General features: G+C 46.8%; 1 protein-coding gene across 1 annotated transcript in view; it reads right to left on the minus strand.

The window, feature by feature from the left end:
* Positions 1-20,275, minus strand: part of ENTPD2 (ectonucleoside triphosphate diphosphohydrolase 2) — a 38,925-nt gene extending 18,650 nt beyond the window's left edge. Inside the window, exon 1 of the mRNA XM_082208947.1 lies at positions 20,047-20,275. Coding sequence (XP_082065073.1) covers positions 20,047-20,169 — 123 coding nt within the window. The 5' untranslated portion in view covers positions 20,170-20,275. The remainder of the gene's footprint in view (positions 1-20,046) is intronic.
* Positions 20,276-21,219: the final 944 nt, after the last annotated feature.

Below are 21,219 nucleotides of genomic sequence, written 5' to 3' on the forward strand. Positions count from 1 at the left end.
ATGGATATATTAAGGAGAAAGGAGCACTAAGACACTGTTGAGTTTTCATGAGGGCATAAAAAAATTATGCTGCACTGTCAATAATTAGACTATGCAGTCCATACAGCTAGTATTGCCTACACTGACTGGCAGGGACTCATCAGGCAGGGAGATTCCTAGCACTGCCTAGAGAGGCCACTGGAGGCTGAACTTGTGAGCTTTTTATGCAAAGCAGGAGTTGCACCACTAAAGGGATGAAGGGGCAAGGGATCCAGTGCCCACTGAAAAAGAGGGCAGGGCAACAATGCCCCTGAATTGATCCACACACCTATATTACGAAGCTAAGAGAGAAGCGATGAGCACAAGAACAGCAAGGGAATAATTGATTATTATTACTACTTGGTGTTAAACTGTTTGGGAAGTGGAGGGCGTTTGCCCAGAGAATTTCCTTGTGTGGTGCACGGGCCTTTGACACACCAAAGCCATGCAACCAGATTGTGGTGCTGAACTCACAACTCCCTGATAGCCCCCTGAGTTAGCAGGCACTACCGTGCAGGTGCCCTCACCAGTTTTATGTCAAGTGGGATAGGAAGGACACTGATAAGCCTTGGTCCAGTATACCTGAAGGAGCGTCTCCACCCCCATCGTTCTACCCGGACACTGAGGTCCAGCGCCGAGGGCCTTCTGGCGGTTCCCTCACTGCGAGAAGCCAAGTTACAGGGAACCAGGCAGAGGGCCTTCTCGGTGGTGGCACCCGCCCTTTGGAACGCCCTCCCACCAGATGTCAAAGAGAAGAACAACTACCAGACTTTTATAAGACATCTGAAGACAGCCCTGTTTAGGGAAGCTTTTAATGTTTGATGCATTACTGTGTTTTGATACTTTGTTGAGGGCCGCCCAGAGTGGCTGGGGAAGCCCAGCCAGATGGGCGGGGTATAAATAATAAATTATGATGGTGATGATAAGAAGCTTGGAGGGGGTAGGAGAGATTCCATTTGCCAGGCAATCTCAGATCCATTCCCAGATGGCAAAGTTCAGCAATGTCTGCCAAAAGGCCGGGTAGAAAGAAGGGAGTGGGACTAGATGACCCTTTGGGTCTCTTCCAACTCTACAATTCTATCATCAAGTGCATTTGCATCAAATCATTCTCCCTGATCAGAAGAATACATAATGAAATGCACTTGCTTCAAATTGCCCTCCCCACTTAGAAGAACGGCCCTCAAGATTTTGCCACAATTGCATTATTGGCAACTTAAAGACTTACACAGAAAGATAAACTATTATTTATTTAGAAAGCTACCATCAAAGGAACAGATCGCTTAAAAAAAGAGAGGTCCCTGCCTGTAGGGGCATGCTAGGGAGCAACCGGAAGCATCTGAGCATTTTCTTCCCAGTTAACCCTTCTGTTTCCCCCTTCTCAGAAATTCAGATTATCTGTCCTGTGGGGCATATGGGAATGTAGGAAGAGACCCACTGGCTCAATTTTGCTGCTGTTGTATCAGCTGAACTTTGTAAGGCACAGGCAGCAGAATGTTGCTGGCAACTCAAAGTAACCAAAATTTTTTAAAAGGCCAATGCAATTCTAGGCTGCATCAATAGAAGCATCCAAATGAAGGGAAGTACTAGTCCTGCTCTCTTCTGCCTTGGTCAGACCACACCTGGAGTCCTGTGTCCAGATCTGGGTACCACAATTTAAGAAGGATATTGACCTAAACATTAGGAAGAACTTCCTGACAGTAAGAGCTGTTCGACAGTGGAATTTGCTGCCAAGGAGTGTGGTGGAGTCTCCTACTTTGGAGGTCTTTAAGCAGAGGCTTGACAACCATATGTCAGGAGTGCTCTGGTGGTGTTTCCTGCTTGGCAGGGGGTTGGACTCGATGGCCCTTGGGGTCTCTTCCAACTCTATGATTCTATGATTCTATTCTATGATTCTATGACAAACTGGAAGTTGTGCAGACGAGCGCAACCAAGATGATCAAGGGTCTGGAAACTAAGGCTTATGAGGCGTGGCTGAAGGTGCTGTGTATGTTTAGCTTGGAAAAGAGGAGACTGAGAGGTGACAAGATAGCCATCTTCAAATATCTACAGGGAGGAGGGAGCAAGCTTGTTTTCTGCTGCTCTGGAGGGTAGGACCCAAACCAATGGATTTAAACAACAAAAAAGGAGATGCCGGCTAACCACCAGGAAGAGCTTTCTGGCAGTAAGGTCCATTTGACAATGGAACAGTTCAGTGGAGATGTTCAAAGAAAGTTTGGATGGCCACCTGTCAGGGATTCTTTAGCTGTGATTCCTGCATTGGGGTGGGGTGGGGTTTGGACTAGATGGCCCTTGCGGTCCTTTCCAACTCTAAGATTCTATTATTTTATTTAGCTACCCAACAATAAACATTTCTTGGGAATCTTACAGCATAAAATCAGAAACCCAATACTTCACTACTTGGTTGCTCTTCTGTATTTGGGTTTGCTCCCGAGTCAAATGGGCAGGTTTCTTCCAGCCTTTGCCAACTTGGAGTCCCCACCCACCCACCGCCATTTTGGACTACATCTCCCATCAGCCCCTGCCAACACAGCCATCAGGAGGGCCGCAGGCTTTTGTTCATGGAACCACAGAAAACTGCCCTGGCCCATTAAGAAAACAACAACAACAACAACAACTCATACCATCAGCATGAACGTAACCCTTGGACACACATTCCTTCCTCCTCTCCCTCAGCCATCCCCTGGGGCAGCCATTCCATCAGGCTGCCTCAGCAGGAGAGATGGGATGCTTTGCCAAAGACCAGCTGCACTAAGCACCTCCTTCCCTTGAACAGCGCCAGCATTTGATCATTACAGGAACAACTGTTTAAGAGTTGGCGCCTGAGTTTGATTCCCACCCCCTTGTCCTTTATATTCTGTTCTTTAGACTGCAAGCCTGTGGACAGGGACTGTCTAGTTTTAACTGAGTGTGTGTCAGCTACTCTGAGAGCTCTGTTTTATTTTTCTTCTTTCCCCCTCTCCCTTCCCCTCCCTCCCTCCCCCTTCTTCTTTCTCTTCTTTTTTATTTCTTTCTGTTTCCCTTCTTGGTCTTTCTCTTTTTGATATGTTAAGAAAGAGACAAAAGTGTAATATGAAAACCTCCGTAAGTTAAAAAGTGATGTTATGTAATTTTTTTATTACTATTTATATATTGTTAAAATTGGTTAATTGTAAAGGAATTGGTGTAGCAACTACTGTGGTTTTTTTCTTCCTTTGTTAATGTTGAATTCTAAATAAAGTATCATATCACAAAAAGAAAAAGAAAAGAAAAGAGCCTTTCTGGCCAGCTAGCACAAGCACTTGAGACATAAGTGCTCTACATGAAAGAAACAAAAAGCATTATTAAATGGGAGGGAGATAAGCCTTCACGTTCCAACAAGTAACAGCGCACAATGGAATGAAATAGCAGCTTGTGCTTTGCCACTGAAGGATGGTGGTGGCTGGCTAGTGTCCAGCTCCACAAGGCAATGAGGCTGCCCCGCGGAACCCAAGGGTGCAAAGAAGGCTCTTCTCTGTCAACTAGTGATATGGAGACCAAAGCCTTGCAAAGCCATCTGGAAAACTCCCTCTCTTGACCTCTCAGGATAAAACCACACTGCCAAGGCATCTAGAACTAGCTCCATTAGCGGGATTTGGGACAGGGCCAGCTCCAGATTTTGAGATGGATGGGCTCTTCCTAGGTGAACCTCCCCCCACTGATGCTGTCCAGTCCACAGAAAAGCTCAGAGATGGCAAGGACCCTCCTCACCTTCTGGGTCCTCCTGTGCTACTTCAGAGTGAGAAACAGGCAGCAACAATGAGAGGCAGCGGCCCCCCTTTGGAGGTGTGGGCCTTGGGAAGCTTCCAGTGGTGCCAACTCATGATTGCCAGCCCTCATTTGGGGCTAGCACTCAGTGGCAGATGACATGCTTTGCAAGCAGAAGAGGTCCCACGTTCAATGTCTGCATCGGCTCTGGAAATTGCTCTCTCTGCTCACCGCCCTGCCAGGCAGAGTAGGGACAATGGTTGGCTGGGTGGAACGGTAGTCTGACTCAGAAACATGAGAACGTCAGAAGAAGATCCCTCACAGATCAGGCCAATGGCCCATCTGAGTCCCAGCATCCTCTTGTCATATTGGCCAGCCAAATGGGAAGCCCACAAGTAGGACCTCGGCATAACAGCAGCCTCCCTACCTGCAAGTCCCAGCATTTGGAGACATGCAGCCTCCCTACCTGCAAGTCCCAGCATTTGGAGAGATGCAGCCTCCCTACCTGCAAGTCCCAGCATTTGCAGACATGCAGCCTCTGGCAGTGGAAGTAGAACACAGCCATTGTGGCTGGTTGCCTCTGTGAGTCTGATCCTCCATGAATTTGTGCACACACACACACCCTTTTAAAGCCACCCTTCTCCTTCTGGGAGGGAAGTTCAGAGTTTAACTTTGCCCTGAGACAACTACTCTCTTTTGTCTGTCCATAATCCTCCAACATTCACCTTCATTGGATTCCCCAGTTTATTTATCCAAAAGAAGAACAATAAAATAGAAATTAAAATGGGGGGAAATACAAGAAAAGGACAAGGCACACCACGACCTCAAAGAATAAAAGATCAAACAGTTCCAGAGTTCACATTAAGGGTATATTAAAGTTGCCAAATGTTCATAACTGCCATTGTTGTGTGTTTTGTAAGTCTTTGACTTACAGGCAAAATTATTGTGGTTTTCCTTTTCCTTGCATAAAGCTGATTTACTGCATCATTTTCTCTGCTGTTGTTAAAGTCCAAATCCTTCTGTACCAGGATAGTAAGTTTAGGTTATCAAAATCTTACCTGTGTCAAGCGGTGGCTCATCCAGCTGCAATTAGCAAATGCGGAATCAAGTCCTTAGACCTGATATCTTTGTTATGCCCCATAAACATAGACAGCAAAAATAATTCTGTATCATCACCTGTAGCACCAGTAGCAGTTCCTTATGCGCATCAGACCAAAACCCTCATATTGGAATGCATTCCCGCCAAGGGTGGTAAAATGTTTCTTTTTAGTAGGATGAGCAAAAAACCTCTCAGTCTGCTTTCCCTACACCAGAAGACTGAGCTAACAGAGAGACAGCTGAACTGCCATTCCTTCCTCCCAGAAGTCATCAACAATAAAACAATTCTATGATTCTCTGGTTCTCAAATGACCTCCTTTCAGAAGAGCCCAACTGTTGATGGAATATGCTTCCATGTCAAAAAGTAGGGCAGCTGAACACTGTCTCAGAACCAGCAAGATAATCCCTAGAGGTCTTCCTTGTTCTGTAAACCCTCTCCTGATGAACAAAACACAGCCAAGAATCACAGAACTATAAGGGACCCCTCAGATTACATCCAAACTAAACCCATCATTGTTATTGTAGCAGTGGCGTAGCGTGGGTTGTCAGCACCCGGGGCAAGGCAAGTAATTTGCGCCCCCTAGCCGGGGATTTGAGCCCCCTAACCCTACCCCCCAGATGTTGTGCCCGGTGCGGCCGGCCCCCCTGCACCCCCCACGCTACGCCACTGTATTGTAGGCAGTACAAGTTGCTCGGAATTGCAAGTGGGGAGTGAGCTGCTGTTGAATTCAGGCCCTGCTTGCACACTTCCCATAATGAGGGGCCCCTCTGGTCTGATCCAGCTTCTGCAGGGCTCTTCTTAGGATAACGTTCTCAAATTTGCAGCAATGCACACACAGCACCAGCCTTTCACCCTCCACTTTGCAGAGAACCTGGACGATCCAGTTCTGTGTCAAAAATCTGGTGGAGGTTCTTGCAAAAGGGTTTTTTTTTTTCTTAATGCCTTATGATTACTTAATACACACCTCAAGGGCAGTTAATTTTCTAGGGCGAGACTCGCCGGTTTGCATTCAAGCAATAACTTGATTGTCCTAAAGAGGCTGCCCAGACAACATGACAGTATCCAGAGCAAGCAGAAAATGCCTTGTAACTGGTAACGCTGCTTCAGTTTCCTTCCAAACAAGTCCTGGCACCTCACTTACCCTAGTAGTGCCTGGCTCTGTCTTGACAACTATTCAGGATGGGGGAGAAATTCCATCCAGATCACCTTTAAAGGTGAGCCTGCCCAGTTTCTGCTTCCTCGAAAAATATGCAGACAAAAACACAGCCATCCTCCAAAATTTATGTTCCTCTGAATTTTGCAATCCCATCCTCCTCCAGTCCAGCAATGTGCACAAAATCGCATAAGACTGGGTAAAGTGTGTGGAACAGTGTGCCTGTATTCGTAGCAGTGACATCCAAGATGCCAAACATTAGAGAAGATGTGCTTTGCAAAAAAAGAAAAAAAAATGTTGGGCAAAGCTGTGTATAAAGATGAATATATTAGCAGAAATTGGCAATAAAATACCAATAAATTTTCATGAGAACTTAAAGAACAAATAGCAGGCTGATGTGGAATTGAACTTAAGATCCAATTCAGATTTAAGATTCATGACAGCTATATCCAAACTCACAGAAGCAGCCTCCAGTTGGCCAATATTCTATGACAGACACCATACACCTGAGAGGAATGTTTGCAAACACTCCGGGGCATTTGTGTAAAATGTGTGCATGCAAATGGTGATGGTTTCATGCAGGAGGTTAGACTTCTTCATATATATATTTTTGGTACCTGCATTGCAGGGGATTGGAGTAGATGACCGATATCTTCCAACTCTACAGTTCTATGATTTCCAAAGCAGTTTGGCTGGAGTCAGGGGCGGAGGGAATTAAAAACTCAGAGCAGCTCGCTTGCTTTGCCTCCACAGTTTGTACATTGGCTCCGCCTATTGGACCAGCATCCGCCACTTGAAATCTCTTTCCCATAACCTCTGACCACTCCAAGCCAAAAGGGGACATTCAGACCGACAGCCAGCCCATGTTCCCTTGTACATCTGATAGTCATCTAGGCCTCCCGCCTTGTTCCACAGTCCAGCCTCTCCTCCCAGTTCTAAGCAAGGCTCCCCTGGAGCTCATTTAGCTACAAGATTCACAAGGCCAATTTTTCCGTAAACAGCGTATTGTGAGCTCAGCAACAGAGAGCAGCCCATTCCCCAGCCTGCACATATGTAGGTCAAACTTCAGCCAGGAACACCCACCCCTCCAACACCCCCCCTTCCTTGACAGGCCCCCGTAAAAGAGCCTGGAGAGAAGTCTGTTTTTTTATCACCCTCCTTTAGGTGGAAAAATCTAGAGTTGGGACTTTGGGACTTGGACTCTTGCAAATTCCAAAACAATACATGCTTCGGACTGCCAGATGCATGACTAGTAAAGATCACAGAGTTCTTGGAAAGCCTACGCCTTCAGGAGAGGGGTGTGTGTGCAAAGAACAACAACATATCCTAAGAGGAGCCTTGCTGGATCTGGCCAAAGATCCATCTAAACCCATACCTCCAGCAGCCAATCAGGATGAGCAGGGCAGAAAGGCAAGAGCCTCCTTTCGCTGGTTTTCCAGCATCTGCTTTCAGAGGCAGACTGCCTCTGCAAATGGAGGCTCCATTTAACAAGCATAAGGGTGTAAGACGAGCCCTGCTGAATAGGACATCTAGTCCAGTATCCTGTTTTTGTACAATGGCCAACTATTTTGGCATAGAAAATCCTCCCCTGTTTAATCCTGGGCATCTCCAGGCAGGGCTGGGAACAGCCACAAGCTGGAACTCTGGAGAGTGTCAGTGCAGACAACAGTGAGCATGGTGGATCAATGATCTGGCCCCTGCAGTAGATGTTCAAAAGGCATACTGCCTGGAGGCTCCACCTGCCAATGGCTGTTAGCTATGATGGCTAGACCTCTGCTCCATGAATCTGCCTCCCCTGGTACATGACCCTGTTATGTACTGAGTTGGATAGGATCCAAAATGCAGCAGTCTGATTGGTCCTAGAGACCCTGTCTGCCCTTAGTTGCATTTGTGATCTCCCATCACTTACCGTATTTTTTGCTCTATAAGACTCACTTTTCCCCTCCTAAAAAGTAAGGGGAAATGTGTGTGCGTCTTATGGAGTAAATGCAGGCTGCGCAGCTATCCCAGAAGCCAGAACAGCAAGAGGGATTGCTGCTTTCACTGCGCAGCAATGCCTCTTGCTCTTCTGGCTTCTGAGATTCAGAATATTTTTTTTCTTGTTTTCCTCCTCCAAAAACTAGGTGCGTCTTGTGGTCTGGTACGTCTTATAGAGCGAAAAATACAGTAATTGCTGGAGGGAATGCAAGATACAGGGTGGGGAGGGGACATGTATGTATGTGTGGTGGTAGGAATGCCAATATGCCCTTAGATTTTTGAAGGGTATCCTTTAAATAATGTCTTCTTATAGTAAAGTTGGAAATGCAGAAGGGTCCACGATTAGCATTTCTACCTTTCTTTTGTGGCTAGCACGTCCAAATCTAAGGAAATGCTGCTTCCCCATCAACATAAATGCAAAAAGCATTTATTAGTTGTGATCTATCCTTAGAATGTGGAGCGTGTTAGACTTGTCTCCCCACTTCCTGGAAGCTTCCACTTCCTGGAGGAGAGCAACTGAACGGATGCCAACTCAGAGCAGCAACTTTCGCAGAGCCACAGGGGAGACAACTTCCCACATGGTTTGGTATTGAGCTGTGAGTAACAGTGGCCCCAGGAGGTTTTGGTTTTCCTTGAATTGCTGTACTCTAATCATTGGGGGCCTTGGGGGGGGCCTTGGGTTGTAAAACAGCAGCAGAAGGATCTCAGGAGACCCCCCCAAGAAGAGAAAACAATCAGTAGTTAGAGAGAGAGAGACCCAAAACCAGAGTCTGAATTTCTTTACACCACCAAGAAAATGTTTCCTTTCATCTTCACAATGCATCTAAAACTGAAAGCTAGAGGTGGCAGAGTGGGTTTGGGTTTCCGCTTCAGAGAATGCCCTTATATAGCAAATTTTGCAAGGTGCTTGCATGAACTCCAAGCTCAAACTTTTAACCATTTGCCCACACCCAGTGACCAAGCCATTGCAATTCATTGTCATGGCAGGATAGACAATGGGCCGTCTAATTGGCTGGCTCTAAGAATGGGAGGAACTGGGGTGAAAGAAACCCCAACATTACATGGGTCACCTGAGCTACCCTCTTGACCAGCCTGCACTAACCTGGTGCCCTCCTACTGTTTTAGACTACAGCTCCCATCAGTCCCAGTCAGCATAGGCAAAGACTGCTCTTGACCATTACCACCCCCCACCTCCCAGTACACAACCTCAACTTTCAGAAACTGCATTGGCCTGTCAACCTGCATATATTAATGACATCTTCAGCCTGAGAGTAATCTTTCTTATGCATCAAATGCTGTGCAATTTGCTTCAACCAAAGAAGAATGGCAACTTAAGTTGACAGAATATGCACAATTTGCAGACTTAACATAGAATAAGACAACAAGAAGAACATGTGTTTAAAGAAGATTGGAAAACGTTTATTTAATGTATGGAAAGTAATTGTGTACAGCTGAAAATGCTGGTAGCATTAAGATAAATTCAACAGTATAAATAAGTTTTGATGGAATCAATAATGGAATACTGATTGGTATAGTTTTTGTAAAATATAGCCAAGCCTCTTCCTCAAATTTTGAAAAGACGTCTATCTATATTGTGCCAAAAAAGGAGCCCTATTTTGATACTACACTATACAGGGTGGGGTAAGCCCCACCCCATATAATCAATCACAAGATGTGGAACATGCACACCATTTGACTGGCAATGCCCATCAGTGGGGGGTGGGGGTGGGCTCCCTCAAATATTTTAAGGGGGGAGCGAAGACCCCTTGTCCCCTAGGAGTTTGCACCTATGTCATGGTGCAACCAGAGCTCTGAGCAGAAAACATTATCTGAAGCTCTGAGAAAGGAAATAGCCACAGAGGCAGAGAGAGGGGGGGGGAGAAAGAAAGAAAGAGAGAGAGAGAGAGAGAGAGAGAGAGAGAGAGAGAGAAACACCAGTGAGAGAGAATGAATTCAAGAGATCCTCCTTAAAACAGCCCCTGCTGCATTGCAAAAAGCCCAAGTCATGCCCAATAGTCTCTTGGAGAAGTCCTGGCACTCAATCTGCCGGACAGAGAAGAATTATTCTAAGCGCACAGGGGCTCATTCTGGCAGCAGCTGAATGACCTTTGCAAAGAACATCTCTGGGATTCCCAGAAAGAAGAACAACAAGAAGAAGAATTGACTGCAGCTTCTCTGTGTCCTGATTTGAAATAAAGAAGGGCAAGACCTGGAGTCTCCTGCAAGCCCTCCAAGATGCTGCTTGACTCTTGCAGCTCGTAGATCATAAACTGTAGATTTGGAAGGGACTGCAAGGGTCATCTACTCCAGTCCCCTGCAATGCAGAAATATGCTGAGACTTGTTGCAAGGCAGCGTCTAGAGGGCCACATTTATTCCTTGGAACCCGGGAGCATAAACATGAAATCGATATTACTATTTCATTTGTGTGTCTCACTTTACGCTTGTGTGCAGTGAATTGCACCTGCTGTTTTACCACCCACTCAGCCAGTTTGGAGAAGTCCTATCAGAGCTCTCCTCGCACTCTTTTTATTTTAAACAATTTAGTAGCACTAGGAAACTTGGCTGCCTCACTGCTCATCCCTACATATACAGGTAGATAGTTTGTGAACAAGTTAAAAAGCAGAGGTCACAACACCAATCCTTTGGGGGGGTCTCCATTTCCTACATCTCTTTATTTAGAGAATTGTCCATCTATTCCCACTCTTTGCTTCCTGATTTCCCTGTTTCTTAATAGGCTCCTGGTTCACAAAAAAGACCCCACCTTTCATTCCGCGACAGCTAAGCTTACTCAGGAGTCCTGGGTGAGGTGCTTAGATTTTCAAAAATCTTTTGACAAAGTACGCCATTTCAGCTGGGTCACCTCTATGTGCCTGTAGATTCTCTCAGAGAACTCTAAAAGATTAATGAGACATGGCTTGCCTTTGCAGAAGCCATGCTATTTCTGCTTTCCACTTTTGAAGTCAAATATGAATGTTAGTGGAAGTTGTCCATTTACATATGTGAAGTTATGGCTCTGTGATCACTCTTGCTAATCGGTCCAGCAACAGTTAACATATTGCACCAAGCCCTGGGGACCACTTAAGGCTCAGTCCAGGGTCACCCCCCCCCACTCTCTGCTTCGCTCTATGGCCAACTGTTCTGGGGTGTAGTCATTTAACTGCCTTATACCATCAGACCACTGGATGCATCTTGCTCAGTATCACTACACTGACTGCCAGCAGCTCTACAGCGTTTCACACAGGGTTTCACCCTACCTGGAGATGTCATTAGGGGAATCTGAGACCTTCTGAAGGCAAAGCAAGTGCCCTAGTACTGCGCTACAGTCCTTCCCTGACCCAGCTCTTCCTTGTATTCCTAAGATATCATGTCAGTTTGTGACAGCACATTTTGTCACTTCCCAAAGCTCTACCCGCCAATGCTTCCAAGTGAGAGAGATTGAGAAACAGGGCTTCAGGATTGCTCAGAGGCTGCAGATGAAGTCACACTTTGGCAAAGTTACAGGAGAGTCAGGGAGAGTTCCAGCTGGAAAGTAGGAACGAAAGCAGGGAAAGAGCACAGCATTTATATAACTCCTGAGTGACTTGAATGCTAATCTGGAGGAAGAAGAAACGCCAGAGGAGGCATCATCAAACTTGAAGGAAGAAACGAGCAGAAGGGAATGGGAGGAGATCAGTCCTGGGAGGTCACAGAACATGGTTCCAAATCATTCCTTCAACTGATGGATTCAGGCTATGAGAGTCAAGGTTTAGGTAGGCAAAATAACATCACCCTCCCCACACACAGAAGAAGGAGGTCAAGACGCTTGGGGCTGCCCCAAAGTTTGGAGAAGTACAAAAATACCCAGTAAAAAAAACCCCCAGTGCAGTCGGAGTGGTGGAAAGAGAAAACCCTAAAAACTGCTGAATAAAGACCGAGCGTGGTCAGTAGTCAAAGGATACTGACTGACAGAGTGGGGATGGAGAACAGGGGTATGGCTGACTGGAATGGCTCAGACCCTGATCAAGTAGCACTCCATACGGCAACCTGTGGCCCTTCAGGTGTTTATAAAAATATTTACATATGATGTTTCTTAAAATCATATGTAATTGTAGAGTTGGAAGGGACCCTGAGGGTCATCTAGTCCAACCCCCTGCAATGCAGGAATCTCAGCTCAAGCATCCATGGCAGATGGCCATCCAACCTCTGCTTCAAAACCTTCAAGGAAGGAGAGACCACCATCTCCCAAGGGAGACCATTCCACTGTTGAACAGCTCTTACCCTTCATTGTTTCTTCCTAAATATATCAGAGCCGTTTACAACAATTGTGCGTAAAGGCATACAATAAAAACCATATCAAAAGGTTAAAATCAGAAATCAGCTAACTATTGTGGAAATAGGTATTCCAAGCCTGAAGGAATAGAAATTTTCAGCGGACATTTAAAAGTTGAAATGGAAGGAATTTGCTGGTTCTCTGGTGGTAGAGTGTTCCACAGGACTGGCTCAGTACGTTTCTGAGCACAATTCAAAGTGTTGGTGCTGACCTTTAAAGCCCTCAACGGCCTCGGCCCAGTATACCTGAAGGAGCGTCTCCACCCCCATTCATTCTGCCCGGACGCTGAGGTCCAGCGCTGAGGGCCTTCTGGCGAGAAGCAAAGCTACAGGGCCTTCTCGGTAGTGGCGCCCGCCCTGTGGAACGCCCTTCCAGCAGTGAGAATGACCAGCAGTGCTGCTGCAGATGATCTCAGCGACTGAGATGAGATACAAATATTCAGGTGGTGCCTTAAGTACCCTGGAGCAAAGCTATTCAAGGCTCTGTAAACAGTACCTAAAACCTTGTTGGACTCCAACTCCCATCAGCCCTAGCCAGTGTGGCCAATGATCAGGCATGATGGGAGTTGGAGTCTGGTAATATCTGGAGCAGCCTTTCTCAACCTGTGGATGTAGATGTTGCTGAACTACAACTCCCATCACCCCTAGCTAGCAAGGCCAGAGCTCAGGGATGATGGGAGTTGTAGTCCAACAACATCTGGGGACCCATAGGTCGAGAACTGCTGAGAGGTAACCATGCTGAAAGAGAATGCATTAGGGGGTCATGGTTAATACAAACCACTCATCCTTTGCTGTGGATTTAGACTTTGCAAACGACTTGGAAGTGTCTCTAGCAAATGCAGTCCACGAATTAGCCCCATGGCTTTCCTGATCTCCCCTCCAGCAAAGTCAAGGTGCCAAAAGGCTTCTGTGCATGCAGGGCAGGTTTTTGGATGCAGGCCTCAGCAAAATTGTGCAAGATTGTTCCCAGGCTTCTTAAAAGACTCTCTCCTGCCCTGGCAAAGCAGCACTCTCAGACTTGGCTGTGGTGCCAAGGGATTTAAAGAGATTTACATACCAAGCATGGAAGGCACGATGCCCATGCGGAGACCGTGCCTCTCCTCTCCTCCCCCTGCCCCCCCCACCAGGAGACTCTCCAAATGCAATGCTCCCACAGCAACCCAGCTTATGCATGTAACCAAAAGCAGAAACTCCCCTGAACAATCTCTATATTATTTCACTTTTCTCAAACAGCTTTCCAGTGACTGTGTAACACAGGTCAGTGTGACTCTTCCCATGATGCAGATTAAAGGGGATGATGAGCAAGAATGCTGGAAGCAAGATATGAACCACCCACAATTCTCCCTCTCTGTCCTTCATCCCCCCTTCTATGGATCCACAGATCCCATGTTCACAGGTGGGAAATCTTGACTACCTTTAAATAGAAATAATAAAAGAGTGAGCCTATGTCGTGGCAGTGCCACCAGAAATCAGCAGGAGATGTCAGCCTGCCAGAGGCAGGAAGTGGGTAAACCACAAACAGAGCGGGAAGCAATGATCTCACTTAGCCAGCGCTGTAGGTCCCAAAAGGGGCAAGCAGGGGGTGGCAGTTGATGGTGATCTACTGTTTGTCTGCCCTATCTGTTCTAGAGGTAGACTGCCCCTGCATGTGGAAGTTCTATTTACCTTTCAACCCTCTGCGGCTCCGTGGAATCCATTTTGCATTGGCCTCAACATAGCAGTGGGTGGGGAACAGCGAAGCTGCAATCCAGCAACATCTGGAAGGTTACATCTGGAAGGTCCGCTTCATTTTACAGGGTCCCTTCCAACTCTACAATACTTTGATTCTATGGAAGAAAGATTGGCTATAAATGCAAAGATCCATAGAATCTTTCTTCCGTAGAATCATAAAACTGTAGAGGGTCATTTAGACCAATTCCCTGCAAGGTAGGGATCTCAACACAGTTTCCCATCCAGTTTGAAACCATACTGGACGCTGCTATCATAGAAGCCAAGGTGGACGTGGCTTCTAGGTGGTCACCCACCCAGTCCAAGACCAGACCTAGATCCCATCAGCACCAGCTAATGTGGCCAATGATCAGGAACACTGGGAGCTCCAGCCCAGCAACGTCATCTAACCATCTCTCTCTCTCTCTCTACATCGAAAGCCACCTAAATGGCCTCCATCACGATGGAGGGCAGCAAGATAAACAAAAGGAAATGCTAGCAGATCTGCTTACATTTATGCATGTCCGGTACGTGCCCTACAAGGAAGATACAGTATGAGATTTCCATGGTGCAAAAATGTGGTCAAAGAAGAAAACGACGACTACAAGGAAGTCTCTTTCGCAATCTCTCCACACAGCCTCGCTCCATTTGCAAACTGCACCAGCAAGTATATATATTCTTAATGTTTAACCTGACCTTGCCTAAATGTGCCACTTCATTTCCTAAGCTCACATTGCCATTTCACAATAGATCCTCGTTGCCAAATAGCTGGGTTACCTTTCTCTCTTGCCTCCTTTCCTCTGGGGAGGGCATAAGGAGCAGTGCCCCAAACAATTTAAACAATAACCAGGAGGGTAGGCGGAGAACTCCTACACTGCCCTGTGTTTATTTATGGCAGGAATGCACGTGGAACGAGGCATGTTTGGCAACAGTTTCCACAGTGTGGATGACACAAGAGGGCTTCCCCGCTCTAACCTCACCTCATCTTCCCTGGCAGCAGATATTGCACCTGCCCTGCTGATGGGAACACAGATAGGCCCTAAACGTAACTGGAAATTTGTGATCATATGGAAGGCATCTTGCCTGTCTGGCACGGTGCTCAGCACCCAAAAAAGGGCCAACCCAGATGCCTAGATGGAAAAGGTTTCAAGGAAGAGGTTCCCAAGGAGCAAGAGCAACTCTGTGAGGAAAGATTGATGCAATCTCGTAGTATTTATAGTATTGAAATGCTACTGTTGCTGCTTATGTTGTTATATTTGCTATTGTGTTCTTGTTGTTGATAGATATGAAAGGAGCAAGCAGAACCTTGATGAGTATACAGTGGTACCTCGGGTTACATACGCTTCAGGTTACAGACTTTGCTAACCCAGAAATAGTACTTCGGGTTAAGAACTTTGCTTCAGAATAAGAACAGAAATCGTGCTCCGGCGGCGCAGCAGCAGCGGGAGGCCCCATTAGCTAAAGTGGTGCTTCAGGTTAAGAACAGTTTCAGGTTAAGAATGGACCTCCAGAATGAATTAAGTACTTAACACGAGGTACCACTGTATACAGGTTAAGAACTTAATTCGTTCTGGAGGTCCGTTCCTAACCTGAGGTACCACTTTAGCTAATGGGGCCTCCTGCTGCTGCCGCCGCGCCGCCTCATCCTGAGGTAAAGTTCTTAACCCGAGGTACTATTTCTGGGTTAGCGGAGTCTGTAACTTGAAGCGTCTGTAACCTGAGGTACCACTGTATTGTGAAAAGAGAGGGGTGGAGCTATGGGTGAGGGGCTAAGCTCATGGATCTAGTACAACCCTCACCCCTTTAATCTCCTCATACAACAACCCTGAGAGGAGGCCATCTAGCCTCTGCTTTAAAACCTCCAGTGAGGAGAAACCACATTCTGTTCCACTGCCTACCACTTTGTTCAAAGCCCTTTTTCTTGCAATGTGAAATCACTAATCTGGGTTCTTATCCTCTGGAACAAGAGACAAGAGAGAACAGCGTTCCAAATATTTGAAGATGGTTCCTATTGCCTTTTAAAAAAATAATCAAAAAAATCAGGCATCTCTCCAAAGCAGAAACTACAAACTGCCCAAGAAGATACCTCACACGAATCCAATAAACCACCGTAAAAAGGGAGGCACGGAAACTGGGAGTATTTCCAGCAAACAGATTGCTTGTTCTAAGCATCAGGCGCTGCCTTGTATAAGGTTAGACCTTTTGTCCATCCAGCCTCCTCCGACTGTCAGCAGCTTCCCAAGGTGGTCTTAGGCCTTAGACCTGGGCTCTTGAGCATGCCAGGCAGATGTTCTATGCCAGCAAAGTCCTTGCCCTCCCTGATCTAAACAGATGACCCTTGCATTCTTAAGGTGTTTTGGAGCGCTTCAGCTGGCTGATTGCCTTTCTCTCCAGGGAGGTAGAAAGGAAGAAAGATTGTGACCGTTACTCCATGCCAGTATTGGGAGGAGGTTGGTTTCTGAGGTGGGAGGGTCAAGTGCAAACCCTGGCCCACTGAAAGATCTTGAAAAAGCTGCTGTGTGATAAACTGGGATTTTTCTATCACAGGGCGAAGCTGCCCACTAGGCCAGGTGTGAGGAACACCTGAGGCCATTCAGATGTTGCTGGACGGCAACTCCCATCACCCCTGACCATTGGCAGTTCTGGCTGATGGGAACTGGAGGCCAACAGTACTGGGTTCCCCCAAAACAGGACATTAAATTTTCCTAGCAGGCTTTGCGACTAAATGAGTTGACCTGTGTCTCCCTCGCCAGGTGCCAAAGGCCCTGAAGGCCTTGCGGGGATAGCAAGAAAGTGCATTGTCACTCAGACCATTAATATATCTTAGAAGATTTCCCCCCCACACACCACCTTCAAATTGTTGATAATTGGTTTCAAAAGGGGTGGGTGGACAAGGGCAGGGGTCCTTAGGTCCACCCAGCAATCCCTTTTTATCCCTTCCACTGTTTCTTAAAAGAACACTCACCCCGAAGTTGTTCTTGTTAATATCTCAGCTTGTTAATATTAACCAGGAGATGTAAATATGGGTAATATCCAATGCTAGATTAATGGGCACATTCAGTGGCAATTTGCTGGAGACAATGTGTGGCCTTTTACTTCATTTTAACCCCTTCTGCTTTGAAAAAGTGTGGTGTGCAGTCTGAAAGATTTGTACCATGTTTGTTTTTTGTTATAGGTGCTGAAAAATAAGGTACCAATTCAGAGTTCCTGTCACTGAAGATGATTCGCTCCCTAGACATACCCCAGTTTTAGCACCCAGGAAAGCCATCCAGGACCCTCGCCTCCCCCCCCCCCACAGAACACAAACTATTTAATTAATACAACAGAGAGATTATAGGCATTCAATCCTGTACTCAAATTATTCTGTCACATTCAGAAATATTAGCCTCTGATTTTAGATGGTTGCAGGTTGGGTGTGGTTATTCAACAACAACAACTTTTATTGGTCAGCCAAATACTGGTTATAGCCAAAAAGCTGAAAATGAAGAAAATGAAACATGTAAGCAAACAATCTCAAAACATTTTTTCCTCCCCCCATTTAATTATATTTATTGATACTTGCCCAAAGATATACAAAAGTTCATACCCAGTACAGAATATCTTTTTATAATACACTGAAATAAATGTTTAATCTAAAAAGGAATAAAGGCAGAAAGAAGAAGAAAAAAGGGAAATAAATGAAAGAAGAAAGGGAGAAAGTGAAAAAGGAAAGAAATACTCTATGAAAAAGACTCCCGGTTCTCTGTTCTGCAGGTAAATATAGTTTTTACTCATTAATTTCCAACCATTCTATCTTTATAAACCATTTTTTAAATCTTCAAATCCAGATATTACAAGCATTTTATTTCATACAAAAAGTCCATAAGAAGTTTCCAGTCCTGAATAAATGCCAGTAAATATTTTTCTCTAATTAAACACATTAACTTTGTCATCTCAGCTAAGTACAAAATCTCAGAAGCATATTAAAACACAGATGATTAAAAAAAAGTAATAAGCAGAGCATGAGTAAGTAGGGTGGCACTTTGGATATGCTCAGAGCTACTGTTACATTTTTAGCCACCACTTCTCAGCTAAGCTGGCTGGCCGCCCAGAAAAATTGCCTGTCACTTGACTGTTAAAACAACAACCAAATCTCAAAACAGCTTACAAAAAATACAATATTATAAAATCATCAATAAGAAAAACTAACAGCAACAGTTTAAAACTTTCAGAAAGCCAGAAAGCAGAGAGACCAACAATAGGTGGCGCCAGAGCCAAGAACAGACAGGGCCTTAAAGGACCATATTTCGTTGCGCTCCATGAAGAGAGATTGGATTCAGCCCCTGGGGCTCAGCCCTGGGTTCCAACGAAACTCCTAAAAATTGCTACCATTGAATTACAGTGCAAAGACTTGTTCACCAGAAAGCTAAACTTTAAACTGCCCAGGAGGAACCTGCCCGTAGCGTGGGGGGTGCAAGGGGGGCCGGCCGCACCGGGCGCAACATCTGGGGGTTAGGGGGCGCAAATCCACGGGTTAGGGGGCGCAAATTACTTGCCTTGCCCCGGGTGCTGACAACCCACGCTACGCCACTGGCCCTTCCTCCACCACCCGTTCAAGAACAAAATCAATGACAATTTTCGGGAGTGGGGATGAACTTCCAATTGCACCAGGCAGATGCTAAGTCAGGGATCCCCTCTCCCTAGCGACCCATTTCCCTCCTCAACCCCATGAACCCTGCCCGCCTCCAATCAAACCACCTGGAAAACGCATCTAAATCGACAAACCCTTAAACGCCGCGACAATAGAACGCAAAGCAAGGAGACGTCCCCACGCCCATGAAGGACCAACGCTTTTAGAACACTCGAGGCGCGTGTTTTTAGGACCCAACATATTTTTATGGTTGCAAGTTGCTTTAAGAGTTTAAGTTGTTTTAAGTATTGGTTTTAATGCTGTAACCCGCCAGCCTTAGCATGAGGGGTTGGCTAATTAATAAACAGCAATAAGGATAACAGAAAATTTGAGCGTTGTCCCGAATGACTCTCAACACGCGCGCGCGCACACACACACCCCAAACGAAAAACAAACTGGAAATACTTTTTCACAACTTTTGAACAGAAAGATGAAGAGGTTCGTATGGAAACTGTGCAATACACTGAGCTCTCTCCCAACTTTGCATCCTGGATGGGGCCCTTTTATTTCATCTTCTGAACTCTTCAATTGGATAAAACATTTTAAGTTGGTTTGCTTTCAGCTCAAGAGTTCGGACTTGAACTGGAGGTCATTAAATGGGTTCGGAAACTCGAGGCGGGGAGAAGCGCTGCCACCACCCGCAGAAAAGTGGAAGTTAGAAACAACATCCCATCCCATCTCCCTGCTTGAGGAACTGGTCCTCTGACACTGACTGGCAGAAGCCCCGTGTGACTCCCGTTGGAAACGCCAAGGACCGGACGAGGAACTTCCTGCGCGCAAAGCGAGCGCTCTGAGGCTGACCTAAAGCTCTTCCCCTACCAGTGGCGTAGCGTGGGTTGTCAGCACCCGGGGCAAGGCAAGTAATTTGCGCCCCCTAACCCGTGGATTTGCGCCCCCTAACCCTAACCCCCAGATGTTGCGCCCGGTGCGGCCGCCCCCCCCCTGCACCCCCCACGCTACGCCACTGTCCCCTACTAAAATAAGGCTCCGGTCCCCATTGTTCTGAATGAAGAGCTGGATCAGAATGGAACTCTAGGAAGCCGCCTTATACTGGGTTCAGGCCACTGGTCCGCCGCGCTTAGCGCTGCCAGTGCCAGCTCTGGCTGGCGGAAGCTCTCCAAGTTCTTAGACGAGGGAGGCTGCCAGCTCTGTTGGGAGATGCCAATAACTGCGCCTGCGACCTGACGCGCATAAGGCAGATGCTCTGCTGCAGAACGCTGTCCCTAGCCCGCTCAGTTTGCAAAGCTGAGTGCCTCTGCACATGCTCTTTTTCCTGGAGGAGACAGAGCTGTGCCCCGATTCAGGTATCTTCCCACCACCTCCACGCCAGCTGCAGCAGAGGCTACGCCGGGCGTCTGGATTATGCCGGGCGCTGCACGCGCGCTGCCTACCTTGAAAGCCGGAGGCTCCCGCAGGTCCTTGGTTGGCAGGCAGAGGAGCAGGAGGCCCGCCAACGCCGCCAAGCCCAGGCCGCCGAGAACCACCGCCACCTTCTTGGTCCCGCCGCTGCCCATCTCGCGGCTTTGGCAAACCGAAAACCGGAGCTGCAAACCGAAAACCGGAGCTGATGCGCCTCGCCTGTTCTCCGCCGCTGCTCCGAAGCTCAGCTCCTCCTCCTTCCTGACCGGGCGGCTTAAGAGGCTGGCGCAGCCAAAGAAGGAAGGCGGGGCGGGACCTGACTGGGCAGGTAGGGAAGAGTCTCCTCCTCCTCCTCCTCCTCCTCCTGGCAAAGCCGCCAAGTCAGCTTGGACCGCGCTTCCTGGGAAGTATCAGCGCCCCACGCGTGGGGATGGCAAGTCGGTGGAACCTCTCTGTGCAGGCGCAGGCTACCGCCGATTTATGTGCTAATGTGTCTGTTTCATAAAATTTGTACGCCGTTTGACTGTTAAAACAGCAGCAACAGCACACAAACATCGAAGCAACTTACAAAAAAGATAAACCAACAATAAGGAAAAACTAACAACAGCACTTTAAAACTTTCAGAAAGTTACATTTTCTAAAACATTCTGCTAAAAGCATTCTTGGCTGCCCAGATGTTTTAATCTGTTTTAGACTATTGTTTATTGTTTTAAACAAGTATGTTTTTAGCAGGTGCCACAAAGAGTAAGGTGAAAGCACCATCAACAGGCAGGGTTGTCCAAAGTGTACAGGTGCTGCCTCACTAAAAGACTGAGTACTTACAGTACGGAATGGGTACAGCAGGTACAACAGTGCCCACTCTGGCAATCAAAGCAGTCAAGTGGGCATATATGGGGTAAAGAAATCCGATAGATTCCATTCATTTCCATCCTACCCTTTCTTCAAGGAGCTCAGGGTGGCACACAATGGTTAGGATTGGTGGAGATTGTCTTCTTCTTCTTCTTCTTCAGCGATCCCTCGTAGCCAAGTAAGATTGTCTTCCATGAACACGGTCTTAATGGTGAGTCCATAAGTGACTGTGGAGGCCAATTCTGGATCCACACCTCCTTCCACAGTGGGGACATAGGTTTCCGAGTGGGAGCTGATCACGGTGAGAGTCTGCCAAACATACCTTCCTCTTAGTGTGGCTTGGGAAACCCATTCAG

This window comes from Podarcis vaucheri (genome assembly GCF_965113315.1).
Source record: "Podarcis vaucheri genome assembly, chromosome: Z".
NCBI classification, from domain to species: domain Eukaryota; kingdom Metazoa; phylum Chordata; class Lepidosauria; order Squamata; family Lacertidae; genus Podarcis; species Podarcis vaucheri.